This window comes from Sipha flava, unplaced genomic scaffold (genome assembly GCF_003268045.1).
Source record: "Sipha flava isolate LNK unplaced genomic scaffold, YSA_version1 213_pilon_pilon, whole genome shotgun sequence".
Classification (NCBI taxonomy): Eukaryota; Metazoa; Arthropoda; class Insecta; order Hemiptera; family Aphididae; genus Sipha; species Sipha flava.
In genome coordinates, this window is record NW_020272828.1 from 633,000 (window position 1) to 655,893 (window position 22,894).

Consider the following 22,894-nt stretch of genomic DNA (forward strand, 5'->3'; position numbering starts at 1 on the left):
AGTTCACATAAAAAAAATATTAGGTAATAAATAATATTTATAAATATAAATATAAAAAATAATTTATATGAAGCCAATTGAAAAAAAAAAAGTGTTCATGAAACTACTGTTCATTCTCACCAGTAAATCAGTGTATTTATAGACTGTTTTTGTAAACTTAAACCTATAACACCTCGTTTAGAATCTCTGATGGAAATGTTGACCGATTTGTTTCTTCTGAAAAATTTCCAACACAGCTCATTAAAATTCAAAACCGTAAAAAATGAAAAAAATAACAGTAAGCTTAACTATAAATTTAAATAAATCTCATTAAAGTAACTTTTTTCTTTCATTTCATTCAGTAAAAATATCATAACACATTTATTTATGCATAATTTCATTATAAATGTGTTATGATGTTTGAACTGAGTGGACTGAAAGAGAAATATGTTACTTTAATGTGACTTATTTAAATTGATCTATGTACCTGTTGTATAGAATGATGACTTTAGCTCCATCTGGTCTTTTGAAACCCACAGACTTGACAACAGTAGTCTGAGTCAATTTTATTCGCGTGGAACCTCTAGATATAAATTTAGAAAAATGTCCAATGGCGTAGAACATTGGTTGCTTGTAGAATTCGTCCTTAGTCTTGTCGATAATGATAGGTGAGTCGATGAAATTAGATACCCATGTTGGTCCGCCTGTCATATCTAAAGCTAGATTCCATTCCAACCAGCCTTGTACCCAATGATTTAAATCCTGATATTTGAATATAGAATACAAAATTATTGAGATCTCTGTTGGTCTAATGCTCCAATGTGATATTACACAGTAAATTATTTAGTGATAGTCAAACTTAACAAAAATGCCAAATTTTCAAGAAATAATGCATATTGTAATTTTATAATAATATGATATAAGCATTTGGTAGTAATGTTTATATTGTGAATATTCCTAAAAAATAACAATATGCATCATTGTATTAATGTACATTAGTTTGGCTTGATGCAGCCTTCAAAATTACTGAAATCAATGTCAATATATATATAGCCGTATAACTTTATATTTTGATAAATTAATACGAATATTACCTAGATTTATATTTTTCAAAACCTAATATCAGTATTTAAATCCTTTTTAAAAAAGTACTTACTTTAGTACCAGAACCGAAGTTACCAAAAACAAACCAGTACTTTGATAGAATTTAAGGAAGTATAAGTTGACGTAACTGGTACCATTGACTATAGAATACCTGTAGAGAAATCTACTCTATATTCTATTTTATAACCAATGCTGATACTTATTAGAATTGTAAAGCCCCTTCTACAAGTTTAAAGTGATTGCAAAATGCATACTGTTCTAAATTTGTGAAATTATGTCTCGATATAATATAAATAGATTTTTCCAAACTGTTATTTTTTTTTTTTTTAAGAAAATAACAAAAAAATATTTGACTAACTATTACATAACTGTTCGTTGGACCTGTTCAAAGAGTACGACGAAATCAAGGAGTGTATAAAACTCGGGGAACTAAAAAATTGGTCGTTGGTTAAAAACGATATCTCTTCGTTCAAATAACTCTAGGTCATAAAATATCGATTCTCCTGTGATCCAGTGTTCGTGTTATGCACAACTAATCCTAAATAATACTTACGTCGATTATGTTGTTCGCGTAATTCTCGGCTCTGGTCCAGCTACCCAGTTGAACTTTGACGAAGTCCCACGGTTTGTCTCCTGGAGAAACGAGTAGAACAGAAACCAATTAATTATACATACGTCATTCACTACGGATGGTTATAATTGTGTATCGTCAATATATGTAAATTAAACAGTCGTTTGCTCTCACCTTGCGACGCTTCGGTGTTCATTATAATCTTGTTGCCGAAGTCTTTGTGCACTTCGTCCAGCACTTTAACCGGAACGATAAAGTCCAAATACCAGTGGACGGCCACGCCGTCGATGTACTTTGCGCACTGTTCGTCGCTCATGAGCTGCATGCAAAACGGAACATTTTGTTATATTTACTATCCAATATTTGGAAAGACTGTCGTTCGTGTTCTCACGTTCGCGTTCATATTTTTTAGAACGTCACTCGCTTCTTTCGAATAGAGCGTGAACGACGTTTATATTTTTAATGAATTCAAACGGTTTTTGGGACGTTCAAATTTATTTACCATTTTAAAAATATATGTAAAAATAATAAATATTGATTGTAATATGTTAAAATATAGATTTTAAGCATAAAATACAACATAGGTATCTATTACACTTATTAAAGGTCCCATTTTTACCGAATGCAAGTTGATGATTCGTAAATATAAAATGAGAAAAATTTAATGAACGGTTAAATGAACGCGTTCATTTTTTCGTAGAATTTGAACGTGAACGAGTTCAATCTTTAATTGAACACTGCTTTTACCTGACCTCGGTGAACCTTAGGTATAAGTGGACACGCTGTTCAAATCATACAGTGTATTTCTGAAATGGTTTTAGCGATAAGTATATGCGTACTAGTTAGGATGGAGGAGGAAGGTAAACCAAATTTTTTAAAATTTTTTTCTATCTTCAAAAGCTTAGGTTTGGTTTGATTATCTTTAGAAAAATGAAAAATGAATGTCGATTGCGATGTTGAAAACAATCAATAATTTTATGGAGGGTTTTAATTTTCGTATAGGGAGAGTGGAATAAGTGGAATACAACTAATGTAACCGATGTAATCAATAAAAAAGTGATTTATTGTGCTGATAAATGGATACTCTAAAAAAATATTTTGTGAGACTTATTATTAAATAAGTGTTATATAAACGAGACCCAAATATAGTTTTCATGGCGATGTAAAGGTAGTTAATCGAAAGTCAAAATTAGGTAATATGGAAAAATTATTATAATTATTATAGAATAATAGTAAATCATCGCCTGATGATCATTCTGTTAAAAAAGGACATTAGAGGTTATTTCTATTCTTCCCTTGTACACGCTTCTGGATTTAAGATAAATTATGGATGTCTCGCGTCCCATCCCAACATTGTCTTAGCCTATACATAGGTACGTATAAGGGTTCTATAATGCGTATTGTTAACAATAATGTTTAGGACGGACCCTACGTAACTGTATCATATTGATTTAATAGTAATATTTTAATACATATTGGTTATATATATATATGGACGTACCATTTTTATCCACCAAGGCAGAACGATCCTCTGGTCGTCGATAGCAAACAGTAGTGTGTCCTTATGTTCGGAACCCTTCAGCCGGGGCCCCATGTAACGTCCAATCCACTCGCGGTGCGACACCGGTGTCCAGCCCATCGAGTTGAACCGGTTGACCGGCACAATGCCGTTGAGCGGTTCATTACCCGTGGTCAGGGCCCAAAAGGTCAGGTTCTGTTTGCGGTACTCGTCCAAAAACCTAAACACGGCATAGAGCTTAGAATTGTCGTCGAGAACAGTCTGGGGCGAGCTAAGGCCCATGGGTGTGGTTTTGGTGAACTCCCTCAAATATAATTGTTTTTTTTTTTTTTTATACTTTATTACTTTATCCTTTTTTTGTACGTTATAATAATTATTTAGTCTGACATTTATAAATCCATTCCCTCTACTACCCCCATAACGGTACCCTGGACACGCAGTATCATAATATATACATAAGTATATTATACTGTTATACACAATACGTCTTAGGGTATGGAGATGGGGTTAGAGTGAGCGGATGTCTTGTTCCGATGATATTGTCAGATAGCAGAATCCCGGGCATTTCGATCAGATAATGGCAATCAGAAATTATGCGGAAACTGGAAAATATCACGTATGTACGTATACCTATCAATATGTTATCAAACCGTTCAGTGGCGTATACAGAAAATATTTTCGGAGGGGGCAGGCTACTATGGACAGAGTTAAATTGCCACTGCTATCTAAGAATTACTAACAAGACACAGTAGGTACTTATCTACATTTCATTTACAGAATGTCTCAAAACTATTTGACAAAGGCAATAAAAATTGTCTCAAATGATCACATTATTTACGCATTTCCTATAGTAAGTATAATTTTGTATTTATGAACAAAGGGTATATGATGTGGTACATGAATATTTTATATATATATATATATATATATATCTACTGGATTATTCCAATAATAAAATATGCTATGAATAAAATGTACTATACAATTATAATTTATTTATTTATTATATAATTAACTATTAATAGTAAGCATTGAACTATAAATTGATAATCTTAAAACATTTTAATGAACTATTGAAGTACAATTTAATAAAATAAATGCAGCCAGGTTAAAATCATTTTCCTATTTTTTTTTTTTATAAAATTATTTCTAAATAAGCATAAAACACTAATAAAATAATTTTTAAGGTTTTTTGAAACATTTCGGAGAGGGGGCTGTAGCCTATTAGGGACCTCCTCTATATATGCCACTGAAACTGTTGGTTTCATAAAATTGTTTTCCGGAGAACTATATCTATAATAGTTTCAGATTAGAAAATCAATCGTCTGTTACTATATTCTTGGTGTAGAAATGTTAATTTTGAATTTTTAATACTCCACGTGCATTTCGCTTGGATGTATTAAAAGTTTTAGAAATAGGTTTATCAAGAAACAGGAAACATGCACTTCAGTGTAGTGTAACGCGGTTCTTACATAATTAAGTTTTAATTAACATTTAATTTAATTTTAAATATTTTACAATTCAACAGAGCAACATTCTATTTATGACGCGTAATACGCTCGATATATTTATTGTGACATTTTTCGTATATTTTAAATTATATTTTAGTTTTATATGCATTGCGTTTTTGTACCTAATGTTATTTTTTTTTTTAATCGAAACCGATTTTCCTACCTACAAAATAATAAAGTTGGTTATACACTACGCGTTTTAAAAAACGCTTACGCCCACAGTGGTCGGAAACGTAATTTAGCTTGACTAAATTAATATCTCTGAAGAAAATCAATATTTTTGAATAAGGTTTTTTTTTCAATAATCTGTATAAAGATGTCAATAATTCAAACTATTTGAAAATAAAAAAACATCTTTATGGATTTTAATTTTTGGAAAATTTTGAATAATTTGTCCTTTTTTATTATTTACTTATTTTTTATTTTTGTTTTTCAGATACTAGAACCGGGATTATCATGATATGTCTCACAACGAATTCTCTAACTATATCTATACCTTTTCAAACCATTTTATTACCTTACTTTTTTATTTAATTAAAAAAATATATATATTCAAATTATGGAAAATTTTATAAGATATTTTATAAGATTTGAATAAAGGCTACACCTTTTTTTTCTACGTTTTTTCAGAATATTCACTAAATATTTTAATAGGATGACCAACATTATCAGTTTTTATTTTAGACGAAAAATTAAAAACAATTTTAAGCCATTGGTCTTCTTTTTGAACAAATTTACTATAATTTCTGTAATATTTATTCCACTTTTTATTTAAAAGTATAGTGAAATTTAATAATTTATTTTTTATTTCCTTTTCATTATCTGTATTATGTCTCTTTACGTTGTATTGCTTATTAATAAACTCATATAAATAAAGCCTGGACTCCACATTAGTAGGATTTAATGATCCTTTTTTCTGCAAATAGATCGCGAAATGTCAAATGTATTATGCCACTCTCTCCATTACTAGTCCCTAGAAAGAAATACATTTAAGGTGTAAACGCAAATAGACGCAATTTTTTTTTTTTTTTTTTGATCTGTTTAGCCCATTAGTTTAAATTATAATTTGTATATATTGTTAAATTATAAAACAAATATATTTTTAAAACTACCCTTTTAAATTTAAAAAAATTTGAAAAATCGGAATTTTTCAAAGTTGTAAAATAAAAAAAAATAGTATAAAAACATTTTTAAAACTTCTAAAAATGTACTTAACTTGTTCCGTAGTATCCATAATGTATATATAAAAAAAAAAAAATGAAATCTAAAACGTGTGCACTTAGTACCACGAGATACAATAAAGAGAGCGCAATAATAACAATATACATTCAAATTTATATATTGTATACGCTTATCTGGGAATTCAGCAAGGTTAGAAATATCTAAATTTATCATAAGATTCATTTTATCTCTAATAAATATAAAATCGATAATGATTTTATGTCATAAATGGTATATGACATGATCTTAAATTTTCATTTATGCAAGCTAGATTACGTTTCCGACCACTGTGCGCCTGTATGTAAACCATACTGTTTTATTTTTCGGCGTTTTTAAAAAAAATTAAGCTAACATTAATTTAAGGGTCGTATTACACTACAGCGGTTTTGACGCGGAGTGAAAACGCTAGATGAAAACGTACACACATTATACATATTACGCGACGAAAACGCAAAACCGTGGCATTTGGGTTGCCAACCGGCACACATCAGATTTCACATCTATAGACTTAAAAAGCCGGTTGCCGGTATTAATTTATAAAAAGCCGGTATTTTCAAAGTAATAATTGTACAATTATAAAAAGCCGGTATTTCCATTTGATTGAGAGTTTCGATATAAATATATTAACGTTTTTGTGAAATTGGTCATCAGATATTGCAGTCAATAAATCGTATTATCTTAATGACTTCAGACGTCTATTATCAACTTTGACATTTTTATAAGTAATATGATTTTAGTATGTACCTTGTACCTACCATGCCGTTGTCGTATGTAAATATGTGATAGATAAATTTAAAAGTATATATTTTACTTTAATTTACTTAATTATTTTAACATAATGTAATATTACTAATATTAAATAAAAATTCACTGAAAATTATGACCTTTTTTTTTTTTTTTGGTACGCTTGGACCGGTATTTTTCAAATTAAAAGCTGGCAACCCTCCGTAGCATACTGTATTGCATGATTGCGTTTCGTCTATGGTTTTCGACGCGTGATGATTACGTTTATTTTTTTTTTTTAAACCTCGCTAAATTGATCATTATCAATTGATTCGAGCAGATTGCTTGTTCAATGCGTATACAATGACAATGCATCGATAATAGTATTATAATAAAGATAATTGTTTTCATTCACTTTATATGATAATCGGCCCACGCTTCCATGTACATCGGTTTGAGAAAACCGATTCCGGAGTAGTCGTTGTTGGTTTTCATCCATGGCGGAGCCGACCACGCCGATCCGATCAACTTCAGCTCGTCAGAAACCATCCCCATGGCGGTCTTTATCAGAGGTATCTGCATGGACAGTATCAGTAAGTACAGTGCACGATTTACCGAACTTAAATGCAATACGATTATAGTTTTACATATGCAGCCAAGAGACAAGGATAGTTAACGTATAAAATCGAGTTTTTGTCTAAAAATTCTGATACGCATTATATATTTTATGACCATGTATTATAAGTTTATACTTTTTAGTTGGTGTAGTCTATACTATAATATACTTTAACACTAGTTATACCTAAATAGTATTTAAACTTTAATTTCAATTGTTCTCGTATATATTGCAAATATATTTAAATCCTCTCTTGCTGTTCGAGACATTATTAATAAAAAATAAAAATTAGTGAATAATATCTTAACTATTATTTTTAGTACCTATAATATAAAATCAACGATAGGTACAACGTTTAAATTATAAAATAATGCATAATATAAACATATACACACACACACGTCACACCAGAACCTACTTTGAGTTCTATATCTTCGGGGGCCAAGTCGAAATTGCTTAAGTCTGGAACGCCTTTAGTATCGGCGTACGTGTACTTGCGCGTCGAGAAATCTGTGCCTCCGATCGGAACTCGCCCAATGTTGTATTTGATACCGTCGTCTGAGAAATACGACCTAAACATAACGGATAGGTACTATAACATATGCAAAATCTATTTGTTTAGCTGGTAGCAGTGGCGTATTTACGGTGGGTGTTCTGGGGGTTAAAACACACCAAATTTTTTAAAAAAAAAAAAAAAAAACAAATGATTACGGTGACGTAATGGAAACTTTGTCGATGTGTAATCCCATAATATTTCCAAATTAATTTTAATTTTTAACCATTCGCCACACTCCAGTTTCAACTGTACAGAATGAAACAATTTTCGTTATTAAAAAGGATTATCTTACTTATCTATGTAATAATATGACCCAAGTCTACTTGTATTATCTTATTTTACTAAGACTAGATAATAATAATAAAGTGTACCTAATTAATTTATAACTGTTCTCTCTTGAATAAACTAAATGGGTCGGTCATGTTATTAATCAATCGGAAGGATCGTATTGAAAGTAATCAAGTATTGAATGAATCGAAGACAATAAAAAAAAAAAATACGTTTTCCTTTAACATGATAAAATCAATTAATACATTTATGAAAAGTTAAACTGATTTGTGAAATACAAACTGATCCGAAATTAGTTAATGTTTTGTTCGGTACAATTTCTCATACTTAATTCCATTAATAATTATAGTAAAATATTGAAATAGAAATCCTAAACGTTTATTTATTTTTTTTTTCAACAAAATTACCGCTTATAAGGTGTTTTTATATCATTGAGTTATTAATATAGGTGCGTATAAAACTATAGAAGTATAACCGTAACCGTTCATTAATGAAATATTACGTTGATATTTTCACTGCTCTAATGCGATAGGCAGTCGATTAGAAATCATAACATCATTTTCAGCAAACGTGTAATCCCAATAATGTTTTGAAAACTATTGGCGGGTAAGTGAATCTTTACTGTAACCAAATATATGATCATATCATTCGATTCATGAGACTACCTGATCGCTTACAATTACCTATGTTAATTATTATTTTATTTTTATTTTCTATTGTAACATATAGGATGTTTGTATTGCTATCAAAATATATTATATTTGGAATTTAAATATTTGTTTAGCTGAAAAGTGGTATTCAAAATATATTTAAGGTTGGTGAAGGGGGGGGGGGAGAGAGGAAAGAAACCCCTCACGAGTCTATGTTAAATATTTGCGCACGTGGAACGCAGTTTTCAAGTCATTGGACTGAGCTCCTCTACTTAATTTTTCCCAATTCGAGCACTGATGTATACTAATGATTAGTATACACATTGGAATTTTTATCAACTTTTAACTACCAAAATAGGCAGATTTTGTGATTTTTATCTACATTTCTAATTTAAACGTTTATTTTTAAAAACTGTGCTGCAGATTTTTGAAATTTTTTCACATGAGTATAGAAAATGTGTGAAAACCATTGTAATAAAATTTTAAAATTTTATGGCCAACCAATATTTTTTTATTGACGTTATACGAAAAAAAATAGAATAGCGAAGAAACGATTGAGGCGAAATGTACTAGACCCTAATTCAACTGCACTGGTTCATGGAAAATCTATGGACGCCACTGTACACTACGGTACAGTGGTCCATTGGACTAAGCATGAAATCAAGGGGGGTCTATGGAGGCTGAAGCTCACCCCCTTAGACATTAGGTAGAACCATATCGAACGTAGGTACTAAAAATATTCAAAAAATTAGACGTATGAAAGACTTCGTACATACGTAACGAATTATGGCAGTAACTCACTTTTCTAGCCCTCCACCTTTTTTAATTTCGAGATCCGCATCTGTATGGGACTCTAAATACTAAGCCGTGAACTCATCGGTGACAATGTCTTCAAAAATGAAGAGTGCTGTTAATAAGTATTTACATGGTTTCATAAGTATAATACTCACCATAGACTTAAATAATTATATTTTATTTGTAAACAATTTTTAGATATTAAAACTATCAGTTTAATGTTATAACAATCTAATAAAAAATGTAATACCAGTTTACATCAAATGTAATTTCTGATATAATTTTATATTTGCAGCTATAAAAGAATTTAAATTTAAATCTGTTTGTGGTCGCGTAGAAACGTATTGCAATGTTTAAGTAGGTACCGAATTAACTAATAAATACTAATATATCAACGCAACTCTGTTTACAATTTTCATTAAATACAATTTTAAATTACAAGTGATTTTGAAATAATGGATAGCATTAAACAGTATTTTATTCCATCTATGGAGAATAATGTCGATGAAACAGTTGACGGAAATGATGCAATCGATGTTAACATGATTTGCATTGAACCTCAACAAAAAGTTGAAGTAAGTTGATTTAACGAATAAAAAAAAAAAAACAGAAAAATGTACTAACCATTTTGTTCTGCATATGTATCAATTTTATAAATTATATTAGAATGAAATCACTCAATCACGTTTTATGTCAATAAATGAGTTGGATGTAGAAAATTCAAACGCACATTTTATACGCAAAATACAAGTATTGAATAAAATAAAAGGTTTGTAGCTTAAACGATTTTACTATTTATATCAATATTTGTAGAGATTAGAAGAAGAAAATGACCATTTATTATCAATCATTGAACAAAAAAATGTCATGATCAGTGAAATTCAAAAATCTAGCTGTAATGATAAGCCAGATTTCGCAGCTAAAAAGATATTATTACTAACTGATAGAGTAAAAGAACTTACGTTGGAATTACAGTCCATAAAATCATCTACATGTGGTGATGATAAAAGTATCATGTTCTTTAGTGAAAATAAATATATTTAAAATATTAATTAAACTTTAACTGTTAATTAAGGAAATAAAGATTATACAATAAAAATAAAAGAGTTAACAGATAAATTGTGTCAGTCGAATAAAAATAATTTTCATTATCGTAACCAGATAATGCAATTAAAAAATGATTTACAAGTGACAAAAAATGTTAGGATATTTATTTAGGTTAGTTATATACATTTATTTTATATATTTTTATAAACCACAGGCATTGTCTAATGAAATCGGAGACTCCACTATTATGCAGGCTGTTTTATCTAGCACGGGTTCCTCAAATTATAGAGGACGAGCACAACATATACTGATATTACAGAAAAAAGTGAACGAATTACAAGAGAAATTAAACAAAGTTCGAGGAGAATCTAATGACTCAATAAAACAAGATGCTGAAAACTCAAATGGTACCTACCTAATTTTCTATTAACAATATATATTATTGTTACAAATATTTACAGTTTTTTATTATTAATATACTAACTACAATAATTGTTTAGTAATTATCAGAGAATTAGAGAAAGCACGCAAAGAGATCACAGACAAAGCATTAAAGGACACTCAATCAAAAGTCAATGAGTTGACCAAGTCAGTAAATGTCTTAAAAAATCGTAACAAAGCATTAGAAGTAGAGATATCCGTTTTAAGAATTCAAATACAAAAATTAATGTCAAAAGCTGAAGTGGATAGTGGAACTATAGAACAGTTAAAAGTATTGATTAATATATTTCTATTTATTTTTATTAATTTAATCTGAATCTAATATATAATATTTCAATTGTTTCATTATTTTTAGATTGAGTCTGTTAATAACACAAATCAGTTAAAAACTAAAGGTTCCTTATTAAAACTGGAAAAATCAATTGTATTACTTCAATCAAAAGCTGATAAAGTTTGCTTATATAATATAATAAATTATTCAATAAATAAATGCCAATATTTCATAATTATAGGCACAACAGATAATCGATCAACAAACAGCTTATTTAAAAGAAAAAGATATAAAAATAGCTCATTTAGAATCTAAACTAAAAGATTGTAATGAAAATGAAATAATATCGTAAGTAATATTAGTAAGGAGAAATATTTAATTAGTTAAAAAAAATAATTTAATTAATTTATATAAAAATGTTTTTATTTTTTAATAATTATTTGCAGAAATCATCAGATGTGTAAAATAGATTTTTCAGATCCAACAGAAAGTATTATTAAGGTAAATATACTAGTTATATTAAAGTTTTATATAATTATATAACTAAGATTTTTACACAGAAATTTAAAAAACTTGAAAATCAACAATTAATCGACCTATTATGTAATGCTCATACTGAGATTTGTAAACAAGTTAAAATTGTTGGCGATTTTAGAGTGAGTAGATTAATATTAATAGTTTTGTGGTGTTAACAAACAATACCTTTGATTTAAAGGGTAAATTCTTTATGGAAAAACAAAAATTACAAAAACTCGAGTCCAAGATTAAACTTTATGGTTCATCTACATCTTCCAAACAAAAACCAAATAATATCCCATACCGTTTGAATAATGAATTAAGTCCAAATGAAAAACTAACTGAATTACAAAATAAGTATAAAATAAATGTAATACCATATTTTTATGTATTCAAATAACTGTTAAATAATTTCTAGAATGGAACTGGCCGAAGAAGAACATTCTGCTTTAAAAATTAGCTTTGATACTCAGATAATGATCAATGAAGAAAATGTACATCGCTTTGTCAAAGCATTAAATAATATAAAAGAACAGTTATTAATCAAATGAAATATATCACAAAAGCATTTGATTATTATCTCAGCTTTTAGTTCAGTCAGTCAAATAATCTGGATACAGAACATCAGTAATCATATGAATGAAGTAAATTCAATAAAAAATTTTAGTTTAATTTAATGAAATAAATAACAAAACCACTATTAAAAATAGTTTAAAATATCAAATTAAGTTATAAAAAATCATTATTAATATTATATAAAATATTATTACTAACTGATAGAATACAAGAACTTATGTTGGAATTACAGTCCATAAAATCATCCACATGTGGTGATATTAGGAAAAAAAGTCTCCAAATTAATATTTGATTTAAATTTAATCTTTTATGCAGAAACAAAATAAAATGTACAGTAACATATAATATAATATAATATAATATAAAAATATAATAATATAAAATCTTAAACGTCTATAATATTATTTAAAAAATATGAAAGTGCACTTATTCAGATATTAAATATCTTTTTCTTATATTTTGACCTATTTGTTATAAAAAAATTAGGAATATTTGCAGATTTATCCTCATCAAAATGCTTACATAAAATGCTTGGAACTAATACGAAACTGAATACGTATGATAGGTACATGTATACCTTATTTATAAATAAGATTTTTCACCCAAATTTATTTTATAAATACAATAATAAGGATAATGGTTTTATTTATACTGTAACGAGGGACTTACTTACCGGGAAATTTTTTTCCGTTTACCATATGTGGTGAAGATAAAAGTATCATCACAGATTATAATTATATATATATTATATATTTATTACATTAATTAATATTATTCATATAATGTGTGGTATCATGTTCTTTAGTAAAAATAAATATATTTTAAATATTAAATAAACTAATTGTTAATTAAGAAAATAAAGATTTTACAATAAAAATAAAAGAGTTGACTGATAAATTGTGTCAGTCGAATAAAAAGATTTGTCATTATTGTAACCAGATAATGCAATTAAAAAATGATTTACAAATGACACATAATGTTAGGATATTTACCTAGGTTAGTTATATACATTTATTTTATTTATTTTTATAAACCACAGGCATTGTCTAAAGAAATCGGAGACTCCACTATTATGCAAGCAGTTTTATCTGGCACGGCTTCTTCAAATTTTAGAGGATGTGCATAAAAAGTACTGATGTTACAGCAAAAAGTGAATAAATTACAACAAAAACTAAACAAAGCTCAATAATAACCTAATGACTCAAAAAACCAAGATTCTTAATTTTCTATTAACAATATATATTATTGTTACAAATATTTACAGTTTTTTATTATTAATATACTAACTACAATAGGTGTTTTGTAATTATCAGACAAATGGAGAAAGCACGTAAATGGATTTCTGACAAAGCATTAAAGATTACATCTAATGACTTGGTCAACTCATTAACTTTTGACTGAGTGTCCTTTAATGCTTTGTCTGTAATCTCTTTGCGTGCTTTCTACATTTGTCTTATAATTACAAAACACTTATCGTAGTTAGTATATTAATTATAAAAAACTGTATATATTTGTAACAATAATATATATTGTTAATAGAAAATTATGTAGGTACCATTTGAGTGTTTAACATCTTGTTTTATTGAGTCATTAGATTCTCCTCGAACTTTGTTTAATTTCTCTTGTAATTCGTTCACTTTTCGCTGTAATATCAGTATTTGTTGTGCACGTCCTCTAAAAATTTGAAAGGACACTCAGTCAAAAGATAATGAGTTGACCAAGTCATTGGATGTATGGAAAAGTCGTAGCAAAGCATTAGATGTAGAAATGACAGTTTTAAGAGTTCAAATACAAAAATTATTGTCTTACACTGAACTGGACAGTAAAACTATTGAACAATTGAAAGTATTGACTAATACATTTCTATTTATTTTTATCAATCCAATGTAAATCTAATATATAATATTTCGATTGTTTCATTATTTTTAGATAATAATTTTAGAGAAAAACGCGGTAGAACTTAGACCGCGGTACCTGAGCAGGTTGAGTTGGGCGTTGGGGCTCAACGATTTGACGTTGATACCGACCGAATCGGTGAACGCGCCGCCGAACCCGCGGATGGTCTGGTACGTGGTCGCCTCGTCCACGTCGATCTCCTGGCCGACCCACTGCGAGTCGAGCGACGGCGCGAACGACCCGTCGCCGGTCCTTGTCAACCGACTGCCGGCGTTCGACGACACGTAAAGCGCGTACTTGCCGGCGGCCAGCGGTTCCGGTTCCGGCGTCCGGTCGCAGTGCGTCGAGTTGCACACGCACACCGTGCCGTACTTGAACTTCCGAGGCCAGCAGCCGTCAGCCGCCACAGCCGCTGCAAGAGATCAGAAACCGGTCACGATCGCCCGACACGATGTCGTTGTGCCAGCCAGGGCTTATTTTAAGGTGTTTTTTTTTTTTTTTTTTTTTTTTGTTAGAAATGCGCAAAACTTACAACTCGACCTGCCGCCCATACTATCGAAAATATTCCTCCCCGTGTACGATTGTAAACCCCGCAAGATAATAATAATCAGGGCTCATAACCTGCAGCATTTACATATTTCTTTTGAGAGGTCCTGGATATACTAATGTGAGCTACACATTTGTTTTGAATAGCTAACAAGTTAAATACGAAATTTTATGTTTCATATTTTTGCATACTTCAAAGTATAAGTGCTATTTTGATTTTTTTCTGTTTTGCAGACTTATTCTTGCATGTTTAGAAAATTGTTATTTGCTATTTTGCTTTTTTAAGTCTTTTTCAGTTCTGTAACGTTCAAAACATTTTTTCTTAACAAGTAATTATAATAGTATTAAATTTTATATTTGTAATTTAAGTAATTCGTGTTAATTAACTAATTCTTCTTTTGGTTTAAATTATAAATTGATTTGTATCATATAGCGACGCGATCAGAATTTTAATAATAAAAGTTTAAATTTTTTTTTTCTACATGATATGTTTTTTTTTAAAAATAAATGAAAATTGTTTATTTTTCATGTTATATTTATTTTTGCATATTTTTGTATTCTTAGTGCATATTTAAGCGCTTATATGAATATTTTTAAGAGCATATTATAGAGCTTATAACTACTTTTGAGCTATAAGTTATGAGCCCTGATAATAATAATAATAATAATAATAAAAGTCTTAAAAACCTAATCTGATGGTTGACGGACCCTCTACCTGCACTCGGCCATGAAATCGAAAACCACAATTTATTATTGTGAGAAATTTTATTTATAGATAGTATTTACAACTGCGCATTTTTTCAATTAGAACTGCGCAAAATGTGTTCAAACCCACGTTAAAATAAGCCCTGGTGCCAGCGTCGTTTATCTTAGTGACGGATCGGCACTCTTCCGACTCCTCATGGCCCTTCCCCTCCTCAATATTCGTTTTTTTAACCATCTGAGCAAACGGCTAAAGCTGAGCATTGGGCGGTTGAAATGTTCAAGTCAGATGCCGAATTATTTATTGTTCTGATTTAAAAAATCATTTATTTATTTTGTACCAATTATTGTTTATAATAAAATCCAAGTTAAAATTGCTCATGTGATCAAAAATACATAAATATATTATAAATATTTAATAAACGTTTTTTTTTCCGTTTAATTCGAAACCTGTAAGTTAATAAGAAGTATTATTACCGAATATTTTTGTAAGTAAAAACATGTTCATGTTGAAATTAAAAAAATGCCTTCGAATGTAATTTTAGACTTAAAACAATAATTACATAAATTGTTTACAATAATTGTTGGGAAGGAACTTTATAAACAGTTTTCAAAATATTTATTCGCAAAAAATTTATAATGCGTTATAATAATACGTATAAAAATAATAATGTATTCAGTAGTTATTTCATGAATCCAACAATTTATTTTTATTTCAATTACAGAGGATGAGAGTAGAAAGATGCAATCCTTATACAAATCCTTATAATACAAAATAAATTATTGATTATTTATTATTCGTTTAAAAACTGTTGGTATTAATAAAAATATGAAGGGGGTTATAATGTATATGCGAATCATTATGTTAAGTTGATTTTGCTTTCCTATGTTTTCTTCTATAACACCACTGGGAAAACAACAATTTTATAAAATGTGTATAATCTATATTATCACAATATGATATATAAATATTATACAATATAGGATTTAATCACAACTGGCAAAGACGTAAATAAGCGTAAATAAATATTTTTTTTCGTTATATAACATAATAATTATTAATTTTATTACCATTTAATTCCATCACTGCCACGATACACAATATCCATTTAAGTAGAGTATGTTTAGCCTGTAACATAAAATGTAATTTGTTTGTTAGCAAGAAGAAATTTGATAAGTTTATTAGCTTAAACACAATAGAACTGGTTTTATAGAATATAATCACAACTTTAGATCTCAATTATCGAATTACGAGTAGTCTTATATCAAGTTGAGATTGACGTATCATTTTTTCGTCATTTTTCGTCATTCCCTCGAATGTGTCACACGAATGTCTACCCATTTTTTTAAACCAATTGAAATTGAGTATTATTTTATATATAGTATTTATAATCCAGTATACATTTTGAAGTAATAGCCAAAGCACTGACTATATGAAAATATTTTTATAGCTTAAGCGTGTTAGTTTTAAAGGAAAATCATAAAACTTTTTAGTTTTGGATTATGATTAATCTAACGCGTTTTCTAAAATACATTGAAAATTATTGCTGTTGACCATGATAAATGATAAACTCATTATATCTTATAATAATGATAATAATAATATATATTTATTTTGTAACATCAAAGTAAATTTTTACAATTTATTTTAAGTTCTACAATTAATGCGGATTCTATAGTTTGATTTTATCTTATCATTAGATAATATATTTTATTTGAGAATACATATCGATTATATTATAAATTAATATCGTTGGAAATATTGTAAATCAAATTTTGAAGTGACAAATTTTATAGGAAACAAAAATATCATGTGTTTCAATGTACCAACCATTTAATTCATCCAAATTATTATGTATTTTGTTTTTTAAATAGATATACTTTAAAAATTCAATCTTATAATTTTATTTTACAAACATATAAAAAACCATGCAATTTTTTAGTCATAATAAATGTTCTGATGTTCTATTAATAATATAAAACAATAAAAATGTACTGTATTACATTAAAACCATATGTAGCCATTAAGATATTATTAATTTATTAATAATATAAAATTTATATAGTTAATTGTTATGTATAACTTAAGCTTACTATTGTTCGAAAAATGAAGAAAAATCTCTCGAGAAATCTGAACACTAAATTATTATTTATGAGATATATCAAGACAATAAGAGTACATAGAATAAGAGCAGTGGCGTAGTATCATAGAACAAAGTGGAACAGTGCTCCAGGGGCCCAAAGCACAAGGGGTTTTGAACATTTAAGGAGACTATACCTACTTCCTTAAAATAATTAATAATTAAATAAATGTTGATGATTTAACAGTAAATTCCTAAATCATACGTTGTAATTCCAGTTACAATAAGTATTAAAGTTGAATAATAATTCATTCATTATGCAATATGTTTTAAATAGTTATAAACTCAATTTCTATTAAATATATAGATATTAACTATACATAGATGTCTAAATTGTTTTAATTTATCGTTTCATACTAAATATTCAATTTTTTTAAAAAAAAAAACTATTACTTAAATTTTCATACAAAGATATTATATAATAGGGATCCTAGTTTATTAACTGCACCAGGGCCCTGTCCTGTGTAGTTACGCCACTGATTAAGAGTAACGAATTTCAAAACATTTCCTGTACCTACGTTTATTAAGAAAAACCGAGCATTCCAATAGTATATTAAATAAAAAATATGTATTAAATTAATTAATATTTATTATTTGTTTGCATATTATTATAACAAATAGTTGATGAAAAAAGAAATGGACTACAGTTGCAATACAATTGATAAGCGATGGCGAACTGTATCGGATATTTACGTTTTTACTTCAATTAAACATTAAGTAATAAATATACATATATTAGTATTGCACATTCAATAAATCAAATAAAAGGTCAATATAGAATCAGCTCGATCGTACTCCATGAATAATGATGTACTTAAATCGAAGAATATTTATGTTTTTAAAAGTTTATTATAATTGATTTTTTTAGTTCTCTAGCATAAGCATAATCCGCTACTTATTTAAAAGCAACGCATGTCTTAATAAAATCGAATGTATGTCAACGTAACATTTTAATTAGGTTTTTATTGGATTTGTTGAAACATAGCGTTAGTTTGAAAATACCTAAGTGTTTATATACCCGAACGAAAAGTATTCACTACAAAACTTGTTTGGGAACAATAATATTTTAAACATACCGCTGAGTTATCAAAATATGTAATAAAATGTATTATTATTTCACACAAATAACATTGTGTGGGTAATGTGATCTGACGTTGATCCATCAATGACTTGAACACATATCGTTTTCTTAGTATTTTACACACAATGCACAAATAAAATGCTGACTTAGGAACATGGCTGCATAACAATATATTATATTGTGTACCATGATAATATAAGATATATATATATATAATGTTCAGAGTTCTCGTTCAACATACATAATTGTGATATATAAGTTCTTACAAGTTACGTTTAAATTAATATAAACATTTGTTTTCATAACTCTACTAAAATGTTTACAAACCCGTCGAACGAGAAAAATATTTTATTGTATGTTAGATTAACATTCGAGTATTATGAATATCTGTTTTCAATGTGCATTTAAAGGTGTGTTTTATCAAATGATAAAATTAGATGATATCTGAGATGTCAATATATCATTAAATGATTTAAAAACAAAAACTGTAGCAATAAGATAAATTACGTGTTATGGTACATATTGTTCCCAAAAAATTAAAAATATATATATATATATATATTTAAATTAGTTTAATTAACGGTTAAAAAGTCAGAAAAACTTATATTTATGAAAAAAAAAGTCTAGTCTACAATAACATGCGGGCGGTCATGTATGTAAGCTATGAGTAGGTATAAAGGTAACGCAATATGCAGGAAAATAATTTCAAAATTAACCCTTGCAGGCGCATCGGAACATGCGTTACTACGATTCATCGCTAGTTACTATAAATATTTAGTTCTTAAAGTCTTTTTATTTGCCCATAACTAAGAATTAATAAAAAAAAAAAATGATTACCCTGAAGATATGTATTCATTATGCTTATTATTGTTATCTAATCTTAACATATTGCACACTTATTATAACATATTGTTGATATTATTGGCGATTTATCTCTTATGGAGCTCGTTACGTACGTACGTTCATTGCTATGGGTAATCTTTGGTTTTCGACCAAATCAATAAAATGTTACATCAATATTGGTAAATAATTATTATTATTTCTGAGTCTTGTTGATAACACACATTGAAAATATGTCTAATTCTGTACTCAATCATGTGTATTAATACCTGGATTCTCATATAGTATTTGATGAATGTTACATTTAAAGCCTTTAAATCGTGTTGGTCTCGGTGTCATTTAAGATGAGGGTCCGCATAATTTATCAAACCTAAACCGAATTTCGTGACTACGAATAAACAATCATTAAAATATAATTGTGGACTCGGTTTAGTTGGATAAAATTCCTATAAAACGCGTTAGGCCGCGCCCTGCACATTGAATGCGTTTTCGAACGAATTTGATTCGTGTGAACTTGTACGTACACGCACGAACGGTCCTGGCCTACCAAATATTATGCGAGCGCTCAGAAAGGGTGCGAGGTGTTCGTACGTATACGTACGTGTAGCTCCGACATGCGAAAACAATCCGAACTTGTCCGGATTTCATTAACGTCCGTACGTCGGAAATGGATTATCCATTGCGTGCCAGGATGTCACAAATGCGATATCACCGAAACACTGACTATTTGACGGACAAAAACGTGTTCAGTTTGCGCACCCAATTCGTACGATCAGTATTCGAACCTTTTTGGTACGAAATGAATTCGTATCCAATGTACGCCCTACTAAACCGAGATAAAAACTTAGAATAAATACATCGCAATGCAACTAAGCATATGATATCTTAATATCTGCTATCCGACTTGTTCACTCAACACTTGAGAATAATTTTGGATCAATACGTTTTACGGAGATTTATCACGCGTGATCATGTAGAATTCACGGACATTAGTGGTGTGGCAAACGCACATAGAAAAGAATCAACAGTGTTTTTCGATTGACGACGTATCGTTTATAACATTTACCATCAATACACCACAACGGTTGATCGGCTAATTTTACCTAAAAACACCCAATTGTAGGTACCCTGCACCTCCTACGTCTCCAAACGAAATATTAAATATCGCCGAGTTGCGGCTGAAACGTCAGACGCGTACCTAGATCGCGACTTCTTTGCGATGACGACGTGTTCACCGTCCGTCGAGCGTTGGAAACGTTTTCTTGAAGAAATAGGATCAAAGTCACCGGGCCAAGGCCGTAGGTGCGTCGTACGCGTGCGGCAAATGTGACGCGAGAGAAGGAAAACGAAAGAAGCGATTTTCGTAGCGAAAGCAATAGGTATCAGTCCGTCGCACCGTCGAACCGTTGTCGGTGAGAATCGAAATCCGTATCCTTTCACTGCTGTTCACACCTGTTCACACCTGTCGCGCTATTGCGTCTACAGTTGATTTACGTACGCGATCGGTCGGTCGCATGGTAATCGCTCTACGGAATATCGGTGCGAATATTATTGGCTGCCAATTGACGCGTATTGTTAATTAAAAAAAAAAAAAAAACCTTTCGTCGATTTCACTCGACGGTTTCGCATGCGTCCAACACCGTTCAACAACAGCCGGGACATAGGCGCAACTAGGGGGGCGCCAAAAGGGTTTTTAGCACCCCTGAGCTCCTAATGTAGCACTCCTGTCTATTTTCTTCAGATCTATATAATCATTGGTGATTACGGTTAAATATAATTTTATTTTATTTTCAGCGATTTCAGCACACGGTTGGGCTCTAGTTGCGCCCATGGCCGCGGAGTAATAATGAATCCGCGTTCCGGTGTACTTACCATTTCGCCCGGGTCGGTGATCGCGTTCGGTCCGCAACTGTCTCCGCACGCGTTCGTCAACCGCCAGTGCATCACATCCGTTCGGCGGACATGCCGTGTTACGAAAACGACGTCGCTTCTAATCCGTTTGGGTTTCGCACCGTCCCGGAACGGTCGGGCTTCGTTGCTCGTCGTCGGCTACGCGACATCAGCCGATCGTCCGGTGCAAAACACCCGCGGGTGGGGGGCACTGGTCGTCGTCGTTATTATTATTATTATTGTCGCCTACACGTATTTTTCCATCCGCACGTGCACGCTGCGAACTCCTATGCACGTCGAATTTCACCGAAGCGACGTTACACTGTTCTATACCGTATACCGTTGCGGTCCGTACAATGATTCAACGTTAAGGGTGTTAAAAAAAAAAAAAAAAAATTTAAATTAAATTAAAAATAATTTTTAAAAAACAGTTCGACATGAATAATCTATGTGCGATCGATGTTATGCGCGTCCTTAACACGACTAAGAAATTGATCGACTGCACAGCGCAACAGTCGCTATCGGGGTTACCTTTGCACTGGCTCCGTTGTACGCTCGTCAAACGAGATAAACCGGAATGCGCGCGCTCGCACGTGTGTATTGTATTTATTATTTAAAACAATAACTTATCGTCTAGTTACACACGATGTACTACTTTACACGTACTGCAAACGTACAGACCATCGTTTTTGGTTCATTTCGAAACGGTTTTCGTTTAATTAGTGCCACGTACGCAAATCGTTTTCTTATGTGTTGAAAAATAACTAAAAAACTGCATTTGAACCGATTATAAATCGACATTTCGTCTCGCTGATTGATCGTTGGTTGATCTTTTTAGACGTTTTTTAGAGGACTAATAATAATGAACTGCGATCGAAAACGATGTTACATATAAGCGCCAAGCAGTCAATATGGACAAGTTGCAATCCGGTTTTGGGTCTATATTACCATCAATATTTAAAATAATGTTGAGAAATATGTAAATTGTGAAATTTAAAATTATTCGATTTGATTCCACTACTTTCAGAATTATTGAGAAATTTATTTATTTATTTTTTACTTTGTATGCCTATCTCTAAGTGGCCTTGGGCCATAAAAATAAATCATTATTATTATTTTCATTTATGGTACCAACTAAAAATACCTTAAACTTACGAACCAATAATGAGGTATATATTTTTATAATTTTTTAGACATCAATTATAAAAATATCATACATTTAAGATGAATAAGTTCATGATATCCGTATTCAGTTCTAAGAATTATTTCGCAGATTTTTAAGCTTACGGTGTGTCGATAATAACATAAAAAAATAAGAATTTATGAACCAGAAAGACATGAATATGGGCACAAGAAAAATAGAGTTTGCTATAATTTAAAAAGTACTAAGATTGAAACGAAAGATTAAAATTTC

General features: G+C 29.9%; 2 protein-coding genes across 3 annotated transcripts; one reads left to right on the plus strand and one right to left on the minus strand.

Annotated features, from left to right (window-relative positions):
• Positions 1-77: 77 nt before the first annotated feature.
• Positions 78-22,013, minus strand: LOC112682888 (glucosylceramidase-like). The gene is made up of 10 exons (XM_025553653.1): positions 21,463-22,013; positions 16,600-16,657; positions 14,359-14,692; positions 7,663-7,816; positions 7,044-7,204; positions 3,156-3,393; positions 1,829-1,973; positions 1,637-1,716; positions 467-741; positions 78-216 (listed from the first exon to the last, which is right to left on the minus strand). The coding sequence occupies exons 1-10, from the start codon at positions 21,532-21,534 to the stop codon at positions 117-119; spliced, it is 1,617 nt and encodes a 538-aa protein (XP_025409438.1). The 5' UTR covers positions 21,535-22,013; the 3' UTR covers positions 78-116.
• On the plus strand, positions 8,873-14,399 carry LOC112682889. 2 transcript variants are annotated; one of them, XM_025553655.1, is made up of 14 exons: positions 8,873-10,108; positions 10,200-10,283; positions 10,347-10,542; positions 10,609-10,733; positions 10,795-10,987; positions 11,081-11,292; positions 11,377-11,472; positions 11,534-11,640; positions 11,739-11,793; positions 11,853-11,948; positions 12,008-12,165; positions 12,227-12,452; positions 13,424-14,229; positions 14,314-14,399. In XM_025553655.1, the coding sequence occupies exons 1-12, from the start codon at positions 9,989-9,991 to the stop codon at positions 12,357-12,359; spliced, it is 1,575 nt and encodes a 524-aa protein (XP_025409440.1). In that variant the 5' UTR covers positions 8,873-9,988; the 3' UTR covers positions 12,360-12,452; positions 13,424-14,229; positions 14,314-14,399. The 2 variants fall into 2 exon arrangements, with proteins under 2 accessions (XP_025409440.1, XP_025409439.1); XM_025553654.1 differs by having other exon boundaries at positions 13,424-14,348.
• Positions 22,014-22,894: the final 881 nt, after the last annotated feature.

What these genes read in the sequence shown, in the direction of transcription:
- LOC112682889 (XM_025553655.1), top strand. Translation starts at nt 9,989, where the DNA reads ATGGATAGCATTAAACAGTATTTTATTCCATCTATGGAGAATAATGTC. An exon ending in AGATGCTGAAAACTCAAATG is followed by an intron (nt 10,988 to 11,080) that starts GTACCTACCTAA and finishes ATAATTGTTTAG; the next exon opens with TAATTATCAGAGAATTAGAG. An exon ending in TTCAATCAAAAGCTGATAAA is followed by an intron (nt 11,473 to 11,533) that starts GTTTGCTTATAT and finishes TCATAATTATAG; the next exon opens with GCACAACAGATAATCGATCA.
- LOC112682888 (XM_025553653.1), bottom strand. Translation starts at nt 21,534, where the DNA reads ATGCACTGGCGGTTGACGAACGCGTGCGGAGACAGTTGCGGACCGAAC. An exon ending in GAACACCGAAGCGTCGCAAG is followed by an intron (nt 1,717 to 1,828) that starts GTGAGAGCAAAC and finishes TCGTTTCTCCAG; the next exon opens with GAGACAAACCGTGGGACTTC. An exon ending in GTCATCATTCTATACAACAG is followed by an intron (nt 217 to 466) that starts GTACATAGATCA and finishes GAAATTTTTCAG; the next exon opens with AAGAAACAAATCGGTCAACA.